The sequence below is a fragment of the Tachysurus fulvidraco genome, chromosome 8 (genome assembly GCF_022655615.1).
Source record: "Tachysurus fulvidraco isolate hzauxx_2018 chromosome 8, HZAU_PFXX_2.0, whole genome shotgun sequence".
Taxonomy (NCBI): Eukaryota; Metazoa; Chordata; class Actinopteri; order Siluriformes; family Bagridae; genus Tachysurus; species Tachysurus fulvidraco.
In genome coordinates this window covers 5,551,546-5,564,432 of record NC_062525.1, presented here as the reverse complement: position 1 = coordinate 5,564,432, position 12,887 = coordinate 5,551,546, and the positions used below count along the sequence as shown (strand labels likewise).

General features: G+C 40.0%; 1 protein-coding gene across 2 annotated transcripts in view; it reads right to left on the bottom strand.

Moving 5' to 3' along the window:
- unk (unk zinc finger) overlaps positions 1-11,819 on the bottom strand; it is a 19,015-nt gene extending 7,196 nt beyond the window's left edge. Inside the window, exons 1-12 of one of the 2 annotated variants that reach the window (XM_027160429.2) lie at positions 11,559-11,818; positions 10,446-10,655; positions 9,991-10,167; positions 9,777-9,907; positions 8,647-8,782; positions 7,585-7,702; positions 7,208-7,292; positions 6,300-6,505; positions 3,787-3,849; positions 2,813-2,972; positions 496-594; positions 191-376 (exon numbers count right to left, since the gene is read on the bottom strand). In XM_027160429.2, coding sequence (XP_027016230.2) covers positions 191-376; positions 496-594; positions 2,813-2,972; positions 3,787-3,849; positions 6,300-6,505; positions 7,208-7,292; positions 7,585-7,702; positions 8,647-8,782; positions 9,777-9,907; positions 9,991-10,167; positions 10,446-10,655; positions 11,559-11,698 — 1,711 coding nt within the window. In that variant the 5' untranslated portion in view covers positions 11,699-11,818. Of the gene's footprint in view, positions 1-190; positions 377-495; positions 595-2,812; positions 2,973-3,786; positions 3,850-6,299; positions 6,506-7,207; positions 7,293-7,584; positions 7,703-8,646; positions 8,783-9,776; positions 9,908-9,990; positions 10,168-10,445; positions 10,656-11,558 lie in introns of both variants that reach the window. The other variant, XM_027160430.2, reaches the window with a different exon arrangement.
- Positions 11,820-12,887: the final 1,068 nt, after the last annotated feature.

The following is a 12,887-nucleotide window of genomic DNA, read 5'->3' as shown; positions in this document are numbered from 1 at the left end:
CAACTTCATTTCATTTTTATGGCTTTATTGTAAGCTGAAATTTGTGCTGTTACTGTTACTAATCTGAGCTGCTGTTATAGAAAATTAATCAATACCTCCTGACCAATCAGAGGCAAGAATTCAACAGCATTGAGGTGTAACGGAAATATAACCGACACTAACGCACTACATTCATCCAAAGTATACAAACCTAAAGAACTATGAGAAGGTCCCAAAAAGCTGCTCTCGGACTGCGTGGGTGGTGGTAACTGGGCAGACAGAAATGGAGAAGCGTGAGCTCTGATTGGAGGAGAGGGAGAGGCGGATCGGAAAGGGGAGGGGCTGCTGAACGATCCAGGGATGTTGACAGGAGCCGAACTCTGAAGCTGACTTCCTCCTGTTCAGACCGACAGAACTCAATGTGAGTTTTAATGTAACTCAATAGGTTAACACGTATATGAGGAACCTTCAGTATTATCCGTGTTAGCATTTTATCGAAGAAGCGTGAATGCTAACCTAACATGAGTCCCATGCTGGACGCGGAGCTGCCATCCAGACTTTTCTCCAATGCCGACACTCCAAACGCGTTCAGGTCCAGATCATCTAGTGCAGACTCTGATCAAAGGAGAGACACAAAAAAAACACCTCCTTAAAGCCATCACTGCTGAATCCTCAAACCTGCCCTGAGTTCGTCGTCAGCTTTATGCATATTAATGCATTTCGGTAGTGACGCTTTATTTACGCGACACATTTATTAATGATGAATGACAAAATCTAACCCTAATAATAAAGACAAAATATGTACAGACATTTTAAAAAATGTCAATGTTAAAAATAATTAAAGGTGGGGAGCACGATGTTTGAAAAATGCTTCAGAAAACTGAGTCGGGCCGACTAACAAAACAAACGTGTAGCCAATGAGCAGAAAGGGGTGTGTCTTGTCAATATGCGGCGAGACAGTGTTCAGTGCACATGTGTGATGTTAGCCAAAAGCTAATGAGACACTGACATGGCGGATACCTGCCGTTACCTCTGCCTCGGGTTCTAGGTGTTGAACGTCGCCTTCCGTGTAAAACGGAGATAAACCTTTCACGGCACAACACACAGTACTACAAAAACACATTTGTATTATTCATCGAGTTCATTTATTGATAAAAATATACCTTCGGTCAACTGCCCCAGCAGGTTCCGCCATAATAGTTGCATGGGTTGCGTATGTATGTGTGGGGCAGTGCTATCAAAACAGGGCTGACCCCCATTTGGGTTAGGGGCGTGTTTGTTTTGGTGATTTCAAATGTCAACATTGGCTTTCAAACATCGTGCACCCCACCTTTAAATACAGGTTGATATTGTGAGGTTTTCTGAAGAGACATTTATTTAGCATTTAGGGAATGAGTCTCCACTGTCAGCACTTTCTTATTGATGGAGGAGCTTGTGCTTTTAACAGGGTTTGTGTGGAGTGAAGCTTTTGATTGTCCAGTTTTCTCACAGATGTTCCACAACATTAAACGTAGCTACAGTATAAAAGTGTACTACTAGAGTCAGTCATTGAAATATTGCTGCTATAAAAACGATGGATAGAATCCGACAGGGGTCACATCACGCTATCCTGTCAATTGATTATTTTCCTACAGCCAACGAGTGGTTTATCTGTAAGCTTATTATTTAAAGGCAGGGTATCTCTGATTTTTGAAAAATGCTTCAGAAAACCGAGTCGGGCCGATAATAAACAAAAATCAAAACAAAAATCAAAACAAACTTGTAGCCAATGAGTAGAAAGAGGCTTGTCAATATGCAGCGGAGAGAGTGTTCAGTGTGCATGTGTTACATTAGCAGAAAGCGGTTTTAACATTGACATGGAGAATAAAAACAAAGAAAGAAAGAGAAGAAAGGCTTACGATAAGCAAGAAGTAGGACGTGTTAATATAGGATCAGCTTTCCAGCGCTGGAGAGAACTGAAGGAGCAGGAAGTTGGCCACATATTCACAGGTTGGAGTTTCCCGAGTCAATAACTCCTGAGCTAAACGCTGTTACTACACAAATAACACCTCTTTTCTATCGTAGTAATGTAGAGAGGCAGCTACAACCGTGTTTTGTGTAGTAACAGCGTTTAGCTCAGGAATTATTGACTCGGGAAACTCCAAGCTGTGAATATGTGGCCGACTTTACTTAAGACGCCGAGGCGCTTTTTTCCTCCTCGATAGGTGAGTAACGTTGGTTTTGCTTTGTTACACAGAACTAATATATGCCTTTGTCCTTTACATCATTATGCTTGTGTGTCATTTTTGCTTGTTTGTTTATCTGCAATCGTATTGTTCTTCCCTTCAGCTATGATAAAGACACATTTCTTTCCGTTAGTTGCCTGGGTTACCTATGTATGTGTGGGCGGAGCTATCAATACAGGGGTGGGACCCATTTGGGTTAGGGGCGTGTTTGTTTTGGTGATTTCAGATGTCGACATTGGCTTTCAAACAACGGAGACGCTGCCTTTAATTAGCACGATGTTAAATGTGAATATAGGGGAAATTTAAGCAGAGCAGTTTAGCGGCTTTAGGAATCAGCTTCTAATAAATAACAGGAAAGGAGGATGATGTCTACGTATTCTACAGCCCGAACATCTGATTCAAAACGTTAGCTTTAAGAAAGAGGGGGAAAAAAAAAGCAGATTCTGAGAACACAGCACAAATGGACTGAAGAAGGATGTGATGAATAGGAGAAATGGTAGTGAGCTAGAAGACAAACATTATTCATAATAAGAGCCTTTCTAACACACATGTTGGTTAAATACCAGAAGTACCGACTATTTTCACCACGCTCTCTGACGTGCACTGACCTACTACAGATTCCACGGTGTCGCTGGTGGGGTAGAACGGCAACGCGTTGGCATTCATGCTAGAAGAAGGGGCGGGGCTTGGGGGAGTCGCTGCCAGGCTAGAGGGCACACTGGATGAGAGGCTGAGGGGGCTGCCCACTGGTAAGTACACAGACAGCTCCTACAACAGCAGATTCAAAAAACATACCACTGTTTACTTTAGAAAACATACAGCAAAGTAATGCTACGTTCATATATACAGTAATTTCATCTCTGCAAGTTGACCAGTCGCTGTTCTGTGAACTTGTCAGTAAGTGCTCCTACTACTGGTTTCCATAGGGGCTTTTTACACCTAGTCACTTCATGTGTTTTCTGTGATCTAATGGCTATCTGATGGTAAAAAGACCAGGTCTAAATGCCCTCCGAATCAGTTTCAAGACGGATATAAATCCGATGGTACAAACCCCTTCAGGAGGTGGTCTGGGACGCATTTCAGATGAAACTGGACAGGTGTAAATGAATGTGGTTGTTCACTCGCAGGTGATCTTTCACCCAGGTGTCTTGTCGGGTCTTAAAACGCGCTGCTGCCGCCAGCGAAAATGCAGCAAACAGTAAATGTTGTAACGAGTTTTTCCGTCTTCTTTTTGATTGCGTTCTGAAAGCCGCATACACCAAAGCGTGTTCCATTTCAATTACCCCGAAAATGAGGTAAAATATATTAGCATTTTGGGCGGGAGTAGAAAGATGGGATCGATATCCGATTCACCAGGACGCATTTATGTGGCCTAATGTAAATGGAACAGTTTTAACAAATCAGATAACTATCGGATCAGAGAAAACACATGAAGTCACCAGATGTAAAAAGGCCCATAGTAATATTATTAATTATGAACAAAATAAATGTAGAAATAATTTATAAAGAAACTAATTTTTAAATTGTGAAAAAATAGTAAAAAATAAACAAACAAACAAAAAAAAAACAACCATAATAGTACCGGCTTGCTATGTAAACCAATTTCTCTATTGCGATGTTCCATTGCATACGTCTTCTGTTTTGCCTAAGAAAAAAAAATGAAACAACAAAGTAGAAATACAAATAATACAAAGATTTTGATTCTTTAATTTTTTTTTCTTATACAGGAATTCGAAAAATTCCATGCTAAGGATAGAATGGCTCATCGACTCGCCGTCCACTTTAATAGGAACACTTGCTTATTTATGCAGTTACCCAAACGACCAAGCATGTGGCACAATGCATAAAGTCTTATAGGTACGGGTCAAGTGACTCAGTTAAAAGTTTAACTCTAACGTGTTCCACTGTCTGCGTGGAGTATTTTAGAAACTCCTGAGATTTTCACATACAACAATCTCTAGATATCGGGTCAGAATTGTTTCCTTATTCTGAATAAATATACTATGATCCACAAATAAATATAAAGAGTTTCACAAATATTTTTTAAATCAACAAATGCACAATAAGCAAACCGTAAATATATGTTACAAATATTACAAAAAGAAATGAAATTCACAAATAAATAAAATGTGATTTGCAAATAAAAAAAAATATTTATAAATATATTCAATTGTATTTATTTGTGAATTGCTTCCTGCTCATTTGTGAATCGCGTTCTGTGCATTTGTGGATTTGAAACATTTCTAACGTCAAGACGTGCACAAGAATCCACAAATAGGTGGACTCCGCCCACCGTCTACTCCAGCCAATCGGACAACGGTCTCGTGGCGCTGACCAACCGTGGCACGTGATTGGTTGGAGGTAGACCATGTCAACATGTATCATTGGGAATAAGAGGAAAAATCTACACAAGAGGAAGAACCTTAAAAATTACCTCTAATATCAATAATCTTGTCAACAATAACATTTTTTACTAACTCTTCCTGCTCAGTATTCAAAAAGGGAAGTTTGACTCAACATGGTTTAAGAGAATTCAGAAGTAGAAAATAAAATCCCTCAATAATGCCAATTAGCAGGGATTAGTTCACTATAATATGTAGTTATTACATCCTTAATGCATAGGTGGTGTAATGATTTAGACCTATGCTGAAAAGAAGCATTTAGATTTATAGCATTTATGGCATAAAACATATCGATTTATGGCATTTAGCAGGTACCAACGGTCTTGTGGCGCTGACCAATCGTGGAACGTGATTGGTTGGAGGTAGACCGTGCCACGATTGGTCAGCGCCACGAGACCGTTGTCCGATTGGCTGGAGTAGACGGTGGGCGGAGTCCACCTATTTGTGGATTCTTGTGCACGTCTTGACGTTAGAAATGTTTCAAATCCAAATGCACAGAACGCGATTCACAAATGTGTGCCGTGATTCACAATTGCACAGAACACGATTCACAAATGAGCAGGAAGCAATTCACAAATAAATACAATTAAATATATATTTATAAATATTTTTTTTATTTGCAAATCACATTTTATTTATTTGTGAATTTCATTTGTTTTTGTGAAATTTGTAACATATATTTACGGTTTGCTTATTGTGCATTTGTCGATTTAAAAAATATTTGTGAAACTCTTTATATTTGTGGATCATGGTATATTTATTCAGAAGAACAAAACAATTCTGACCCCATATCTAGAGTACCCAGAATGGTGTGAAAAGCAAAACACCCTGAGTGAGTGACGGCTCTGTGGAAACAGGGCCAGAGCTAACAGAAGGGATAAAGTACCTGACATAATACATCCCATGCCCTGATGCTCCAGTACATCTGATCGAATGCACATTATCATCTTGCTAATATTTTGAACCGCAGCTATGCTAATGCCTCTCTGCGCTGGGTGTGTGTTCACGGTGTGTGTGTGTGTGTTCACTGCTGTGTGTGTGCACTTTGGATGGGTAAAACGCAGAGAACGAATTCTGAGTAAGGGTCACCGTACTTAGCCGTACTTAGCCGTATGTCACGTCACTTTCACTTCACTCTTTAAACATAAGCTTTCAAGCAAAAAATAACATTCTGATGGAGTGAAGGATGAAGGAATGAAGTGTTGAATTCATAACGAACTTATAATTCACGAGTTGCTCAGGAGCTCCCGGTTAAACGACTGTAGAAAGGACATTATTTATAATCAAGATAGTTTATGACACTATAATTCACACTCTCCGGTGGTTAAAGGATTAATAACCAGACTCTTTGGTGTCACCCAAATGAGGAAGTGTTTCCTTTTTGAGTCGGGTTCCTCTGAAGGTTTCTTCCTCATGACATCTCGGGGAGTTTTTCCTTGCTTATTAAGGAAAAATAAAAATGTTTAAATACAAGTCTAAGATTGGATCATGACCTGTTTCTATGATTTTATGCACTGTGCTGCTGCCTAATGATAGAAAAATTGCAATACGATATGAATGCTCAGATGTTCCTAATAAAGTGGACAGAGTCTATACGTGTATGTAAATTTGCAGCCAAAAAATTCATAGGACTTGACAAGCAATTACTTTATATATATATATGTTTTAGAAAATTAGGAACAGATAATCGTACCTGATCCTCCCGTTCAAAGCCGGGCGCTTTCCCATAACCCCCCTCTCCAGCCCAGATGGAAGTGAGGGGATCCAAAATGGAGGTCTCCTCAAACAGAATCCTTCCCAGAAGGCTTTGCTCTGGGTTGTCTGTGATTGCTGAAGTGAGGGCTGAGGAGGGAGAAGAGCTAAACTCTGGGAAAGTCTGATCCTCGCTCACACTTGCTTCTGGAGGTTAAAGCGTGCATGCACACATACACAGACACACACACAGACGTACAGACAGGAAGACACACACACACACAGACCACAGATACACACAGACAGACCACAGACAGACAGACACACACCCACCACAGACACACACACACACACACCACAGACAGACACACACACCACAGACACACACACACCACAGACACACACACACAGACGTACAGACAGGAAGACACACACACAGACCACAGACAGACAGACACACACACACACCACAGACACAGACACACACACACACACCACAGACACACACACACACAAATTTTTATCATCAGTATACATAAGGTCTCATTTATTTATGAGATCATATTTTTTTTTTTGGATGTGCGACACCTGAGGTAAAGACACGAAGGGTTGCAGACGATGGTTCCCTATAGACTGACCACCTCTTAGTGACGCCAAGCTACGTTCACAGTCTCGTTTACATTACATCACATTGTAGACGGCAGTCTTTGGGAGTCGCTGCATCGTCTCGCACAGTTCAAACTTTTCTCAGTTTTATCACGTCTCTGGACACGTCTACATCTGTCACTTATGTAGCCAAATGTTCTCAGCCCTCACTGACACCAAATCCTCTCTAGTCGCTGCGACACCTTTACACACACACACACATACACTGCTCAGGATGTAACTGGTGTAATGATGAGTTCTTACTCTCGAGGTGGGCGAAAGCGCAGAACGGCCCTCTGGGGCAGCTGCCACTCTGCTGCATATCGTTGCATTTGCTGGATTTGTAGATCTGCACAGAGAACCAGAGCTTGTTAGACAGGTTAAAAACAATCACAAGGACATTAGCACCGGGGTGTAATGTGTTCTCTAGGATAATACGTTTTGATGCACTTCTGCCCATATCAGTCTATTCACACATATATCGAGATCCTTCTTAATCTCTGAAATGAGCGACACAGCTAGCATAGGAAAAGCAGACAAACGACACAGACATAAGGTGACCGCTATGCTGTGAACGTCTTCTACGATAATGTCTGTAAATGATGTCATGTAATGTTTTCACTAGGACTGGTGTACAGTACCTCAGGGTGGAACTGCTGCTCGGTGCGTGTGTGACAGTACTGACAGCTCTCGGCGCTTTCACACTTACTCGGGTCTCCCCACTCATCACTGTGCTTCACTGAGGGACACGGCAAGGCTCTGCACACATACACACACACACATACACATTTCTGAAGATGTGCTTGCTGTTGTTAAAGTATGTCAAAGTATAAACATCACGTTCATGATCAAACTATTTGAACTCTTTCTAATTTGTCAAGAAACTACAATGTCTAAAAAAAAAACCGAACAATTAAATTAGAAAAAAAAAAAAAAAAAAAAACAATTAAAGAAGAAAAGAAAGTGACGTGACATACGGCTAAGTACAGTGACCCATACTCAGAATTTGTTCTCTGCATTTAACCCATCCAAAGTGCACACACACAGCAGTGAACACACACACACACCGTGAACACACACCCGGAGCAGTGGGCAGCCATTTGTGCTGTGGTGCCCTTGGAGCAGTTGGGGGGGTTCAAGGGCACTCCCACCTCAGTCCCCGCACTTCCCCTGATTGATTCTTTTTTTTTTAATAAAACATGAAACATACTTAAAAATAAAAGCACATTTCAGCAGCACAAATGTTTACAGGAGCCATGCGTGTTCACTGAAATGCAAGCTCGGCTACACCTGAAGCTCCTGCAGTTAGCTTTTCATTTGGTAGCAAACAGAAATAGGAACGAAACAGAAACGTACGCGGACCCAAATTATTTGCACGTGGTTCATATCAAACAGCTGTGTACAGAGGTCCCTCTTTTTCTGTGGCTAAATCTCAGATGCTGTTATGTTTCACCCTGTATAGTGAACACATGTAGTTTGGTGTCTTGACTCAAGAGGTGAGAAGAAAGATGGTGTAATGTATGAAACTGACAAGAAATGACTGCTGTGGGGAAATAAATACATCAGTAACAAATAAAATGAAAAATAAATTGACAGCACTAGTGACAGGTAACTAATTGTGTCAATTAAAACCTGTCAATTAGTCACTAGTGACTAATTGACAGGTATCATGTCATTTTTTTTTATTCTGTATTGCCACGTACCTGTATTTGTGCTTGTGAGGGCAGCGCCTGCGGTCTTTGCTGTTGTGATAATACGGGCAGGCGTAACCTTGGCGACAGAGACGAGGAGGTTTTTTACAGAGCTCGGTCTTATAGTGTGACAACACGTAGCTGTTATCTGCAGACAGCGGAAGGAGAGACAGTTACGATCCACTCGTATTAAAGTTATGCGATTATAAGTTATTATTATTATAATAATAATAATAATAATAATAATTATTATTATTATTATTATTATTATTATTATTATAGTTGATTGCAGAGATCATTTGAATTTGCTTTAATTCGAAACCCAAATAACTAAAAATTAAGCTTGGCGTTAGTTCTGGCAGGCCACGTCGTCAAGCGTGCATCAGCTGTTAATCAGCAGTCCACAACGCGCATCAATCCGGTTACGTCATCCATATTACCCGACCATTTAAATTCCCATTCATTGAGCCGCTTTCTAGCGCGTCGCTGCTGCTGCGACTTAAACTCCCTCCTCCAACCCCAACTCCACCATGCCGGAACCCATGTTCATTGTACCAGTTTACGTCTTAAATCTCCACTTATTTTCTCTCTCTCGCCCTCTCTCTTAAAAAAAAAAAAAAAAAAACTATGCATGATCAATGGTTCCGTTATAGGGGGTCTATTCTATTTTCTAGTTGCTGCAGTCCCCGCTCGGTGCATGCATGCGCACGGACGGGCGTGCGGATTCCTGCCCCGAACAGAACCATACCGCCAACACTAACTGTATGCTATCATCTAATCAACTCTCATTTGACAAGTGGTCCTGACAGAACAAGTAACCTATGAACCGAGTCATGAAATTCTTGGAAAGTCCACCTGTTGATAGAAAGGTTGAAAGAAAAAAGCTTTGTGTCTATAAGACAGAGACAAATAAACAGCTGTACAAGTTCACAATGCGTACCGAGGGGATCAGAGGTTTTTTTTTAACACTCCTAAGGTACTCTCAAAATCTGGAGAGGTCAGGCTTTAGACATACAATATTTTTGACACTACAAATGATATCTGCAACCAGCTGCACCAGTTATCTCGAATGTGATCTTTTCGTCATGATATCTCAACTGACTGTTTACAACTGAATAATTAAATCAGATGATAGTTCTCACCCTGCCATCGTGGCTCCTCGCACAATGTCTTCTCTATAAGAGCGGCGCTGGCCACTAATCCGGACTGTCCATCCCCGACTCCGCTCTCCATCAAACTGGATCCAGTCTGAGCCTCCAGAGCCTGGACCTCCCTGCAGAACAAACATTTCCATCAGTACCATTCCTAATAGTTGGAAACAAAGTCTATCTATTCTGTCTGAAAGCTCTTTTGAACCTAATATCGTAGATGGGACATCGCAAATCGTGAGAGCCATGAGCAAAGGCACAGTGGGGGCCATTTTTACTGCAGTGCCCTTTCGCGTCCGTCTCATGAATACAGGAGCCGGTCTTATAGTAGCGCAGGTGGTAGCGTCGCTCTGTGTCTCCGGCTGTCCGGTGCAGGAATGGACATCTGGATATGAACAATGTAAACAAAATGCACATGGTGAGACAAAGAAACAAGGTGGCTTTAACATGAGAGCTTCACTGAGCATAAGATCTGTGTCGAGGCTGGAAAATGTATTCCTTCAATAACAACACGTTTGGGAATCTCCCAAAAGTATCATACCACAAGGAGCAACGCAACATGGTCAGTTAGGTTTAACACCGCCATGCTTTTTGGGAGCCTGTGCTCAGATTTTGCACAAATAAATGACAGCGAGAAGGGTGGCAGGGTCGTCCTCTTCTTACTCGTCTCCGTCGGGGCAGGTGCCTGTGCCCTCGTCGTACTTGGCGCAGTAAACATCGGGGCTGTAGTTAAACGAGCCGTCCCGCCTGCGAATGGGCCGTCTCCGTCTCTGGTTCAGAAAGTGCCAGTGGAAACAGGTGAAGGGACGATGCTGGGTGCACTTGTGCTGCACAAACAGAGGACACTGCTCAGTCCTGAACTCCTTCAGATATCTGAGAGGAAAAACAAGGGGGCGTGGCCAAAAACATAAATATGCAAATATCAACAAGGAAATGTTTATGGTTGTTTTTTGGTCTACGGTTTACTCCACAGAGGTGTGTGTGTGTGTGTGTGTTCGTTAGGTATACGGCTAATTTGTTAGCAACACACTAACAAAAGTTAAACCTGTTTATTTACAACAAACGCTTTCTTAACACTGTTGACAGAGTGGGCGTTTCTAATTTGCATATCATGCATATTCACAAGTTTGTAAAACAGCAGCAACATCCTTACTCCATTATTAAACGAACAATCGTTAAACGCGTTAAAAATAAAATTTCCTTTGTATACAATTAGCTTTTACTTCCACAGCTGGCTAAAGTGTTGCAGCACCTGTTTTGTTGCGTCTTTAAAAGTCAATATACTTTTATATTTACTGCTAACGAATCTGATAAAATTATTTAATATAATATTATTTACTGCTAACGAATCTATTAAAATGATTACAGGACATTAAATTACAGGGCTGACATAAATAAATCTATAAATAAAGCGCTCGACGTTGCTAACTTTAAAAAAGAAAACTTGCTAGCTTTACTATTAGCTGCGTCCCAAATGGCTACTGTAAGATACAAAGTGCACTAGGTAGGGCACTAAATTAGTGCGAAGTCGCCCACTATTAAGGTCACTAGTGTAGGCAGTATAGAGTGGTTTGGAACTCTGTATATAGGCCTCCCGTAAAGACCTACGGTATTTAACCACGAACATTGCTGCACGTTAAAACAAAACAGGTCAATTTTAAAGTGTATTTTAATAATTGCGTCTGTGTGTGTGTGTGTGTGTGTGTGTGTGTGTGTGTGTGTGTGTGTGTGTGTGTGTGTGTGTGTGTGTGTGTGTGGACATTTTCGTTAACGTACGTGTAGTGTTGTGGCTTCTCCGTGTGCGCGTGCACAGCGTTGGCTGAACAAGACAAAGGCGGCGAAGAAGAAGATGATGATGACGAAGGTCCGAAGTTGCCTGCTGAAGCACTGGCCTGCGGTACAGGCGCTTTGGACATCTTTATTTAAATTACAAATATCACTGCCATTAAACTATTTAGCTAAAAAATTGTTCAGAGCTGCAGAGGTCTGCTTTCTTTTTCGATGTGCGCATGCGCGGAGTATTGTCTTTTAAAAAAACAAAACAACTGATTTACTTCCGGGTTCATGTTTACAACGCTGGGGGGTGGGGGTGTAGCTGTATAAGCAATAAGGAAAACTCAAGTGTTGTAGAAATATAAGCGGATAAAATATTACATTAAACATATATTCGTTTACAGAAAGTGATTTATTTTTAGATTGTTGTTTTTTTTTCCATAAACAACACGGAAGCGCTTTAATAAAAGATTTCTCTAAATATGTTAAAGTTTAATACATCACATAATCTGGACATCAGAATCATTTCTTCATGAAATAATGGAACAATATGTTCCTGAGACAAATTATTCTGTATTAAAAACACAAATAAAACTGTCCCAGTTGATGCAAAGTGAATGAGAGACTCAGGGATTAAAGCAAAAAGGATTATAGAGAGAAATGCAGCATTAATTACATGTTATATGTTTTAACAACAAATTTAACAACAAATTTAACATTTCTCTCAATTCATTCACACTTATAAAGTCCAGCAATCATGCCTTATTCTTTATGGACAATATTTTATTTTTTTATATATATATTTTTTATATTATATTTAATTTTTTAATTTTATTTATATATATATATATATATATATATATATATATATATATATATATATAATTTATTTTATTTATTAAATATTTTAATTTTAAAGAAAATCTACATGTTTGAAATTCAAACAAATGAACAGTTCTCCTAAGCATGAGCTTGGTTTAAGAGCATGAACGTTTTATACAAAGTGTTTCTTCATTCTTATATGAAGGGCGTGCTCTAAAATTGTCTAGTGGCTATAAATTATTTACCTGTTTTTAATCTTAGCCACTTAAAAAAAAAAAAAAAAAACACACACACTTTTGTTTACATTCATTACTTGATCAAAATGTGTTGTGTGTATATTTTATGTTGACTTATTGTGTCAGGTATTTATTATTTTTTTAATCTAAGAGTTTGAAATGTATTAAAGAACAGTGTTATGTGCAATTTGTTGAAATGGACGGAAAAAAAGAACAAAACCATAAAAGCCTATGTGTATTTACAGCACACACACGTTACTACAGTATGTTATAT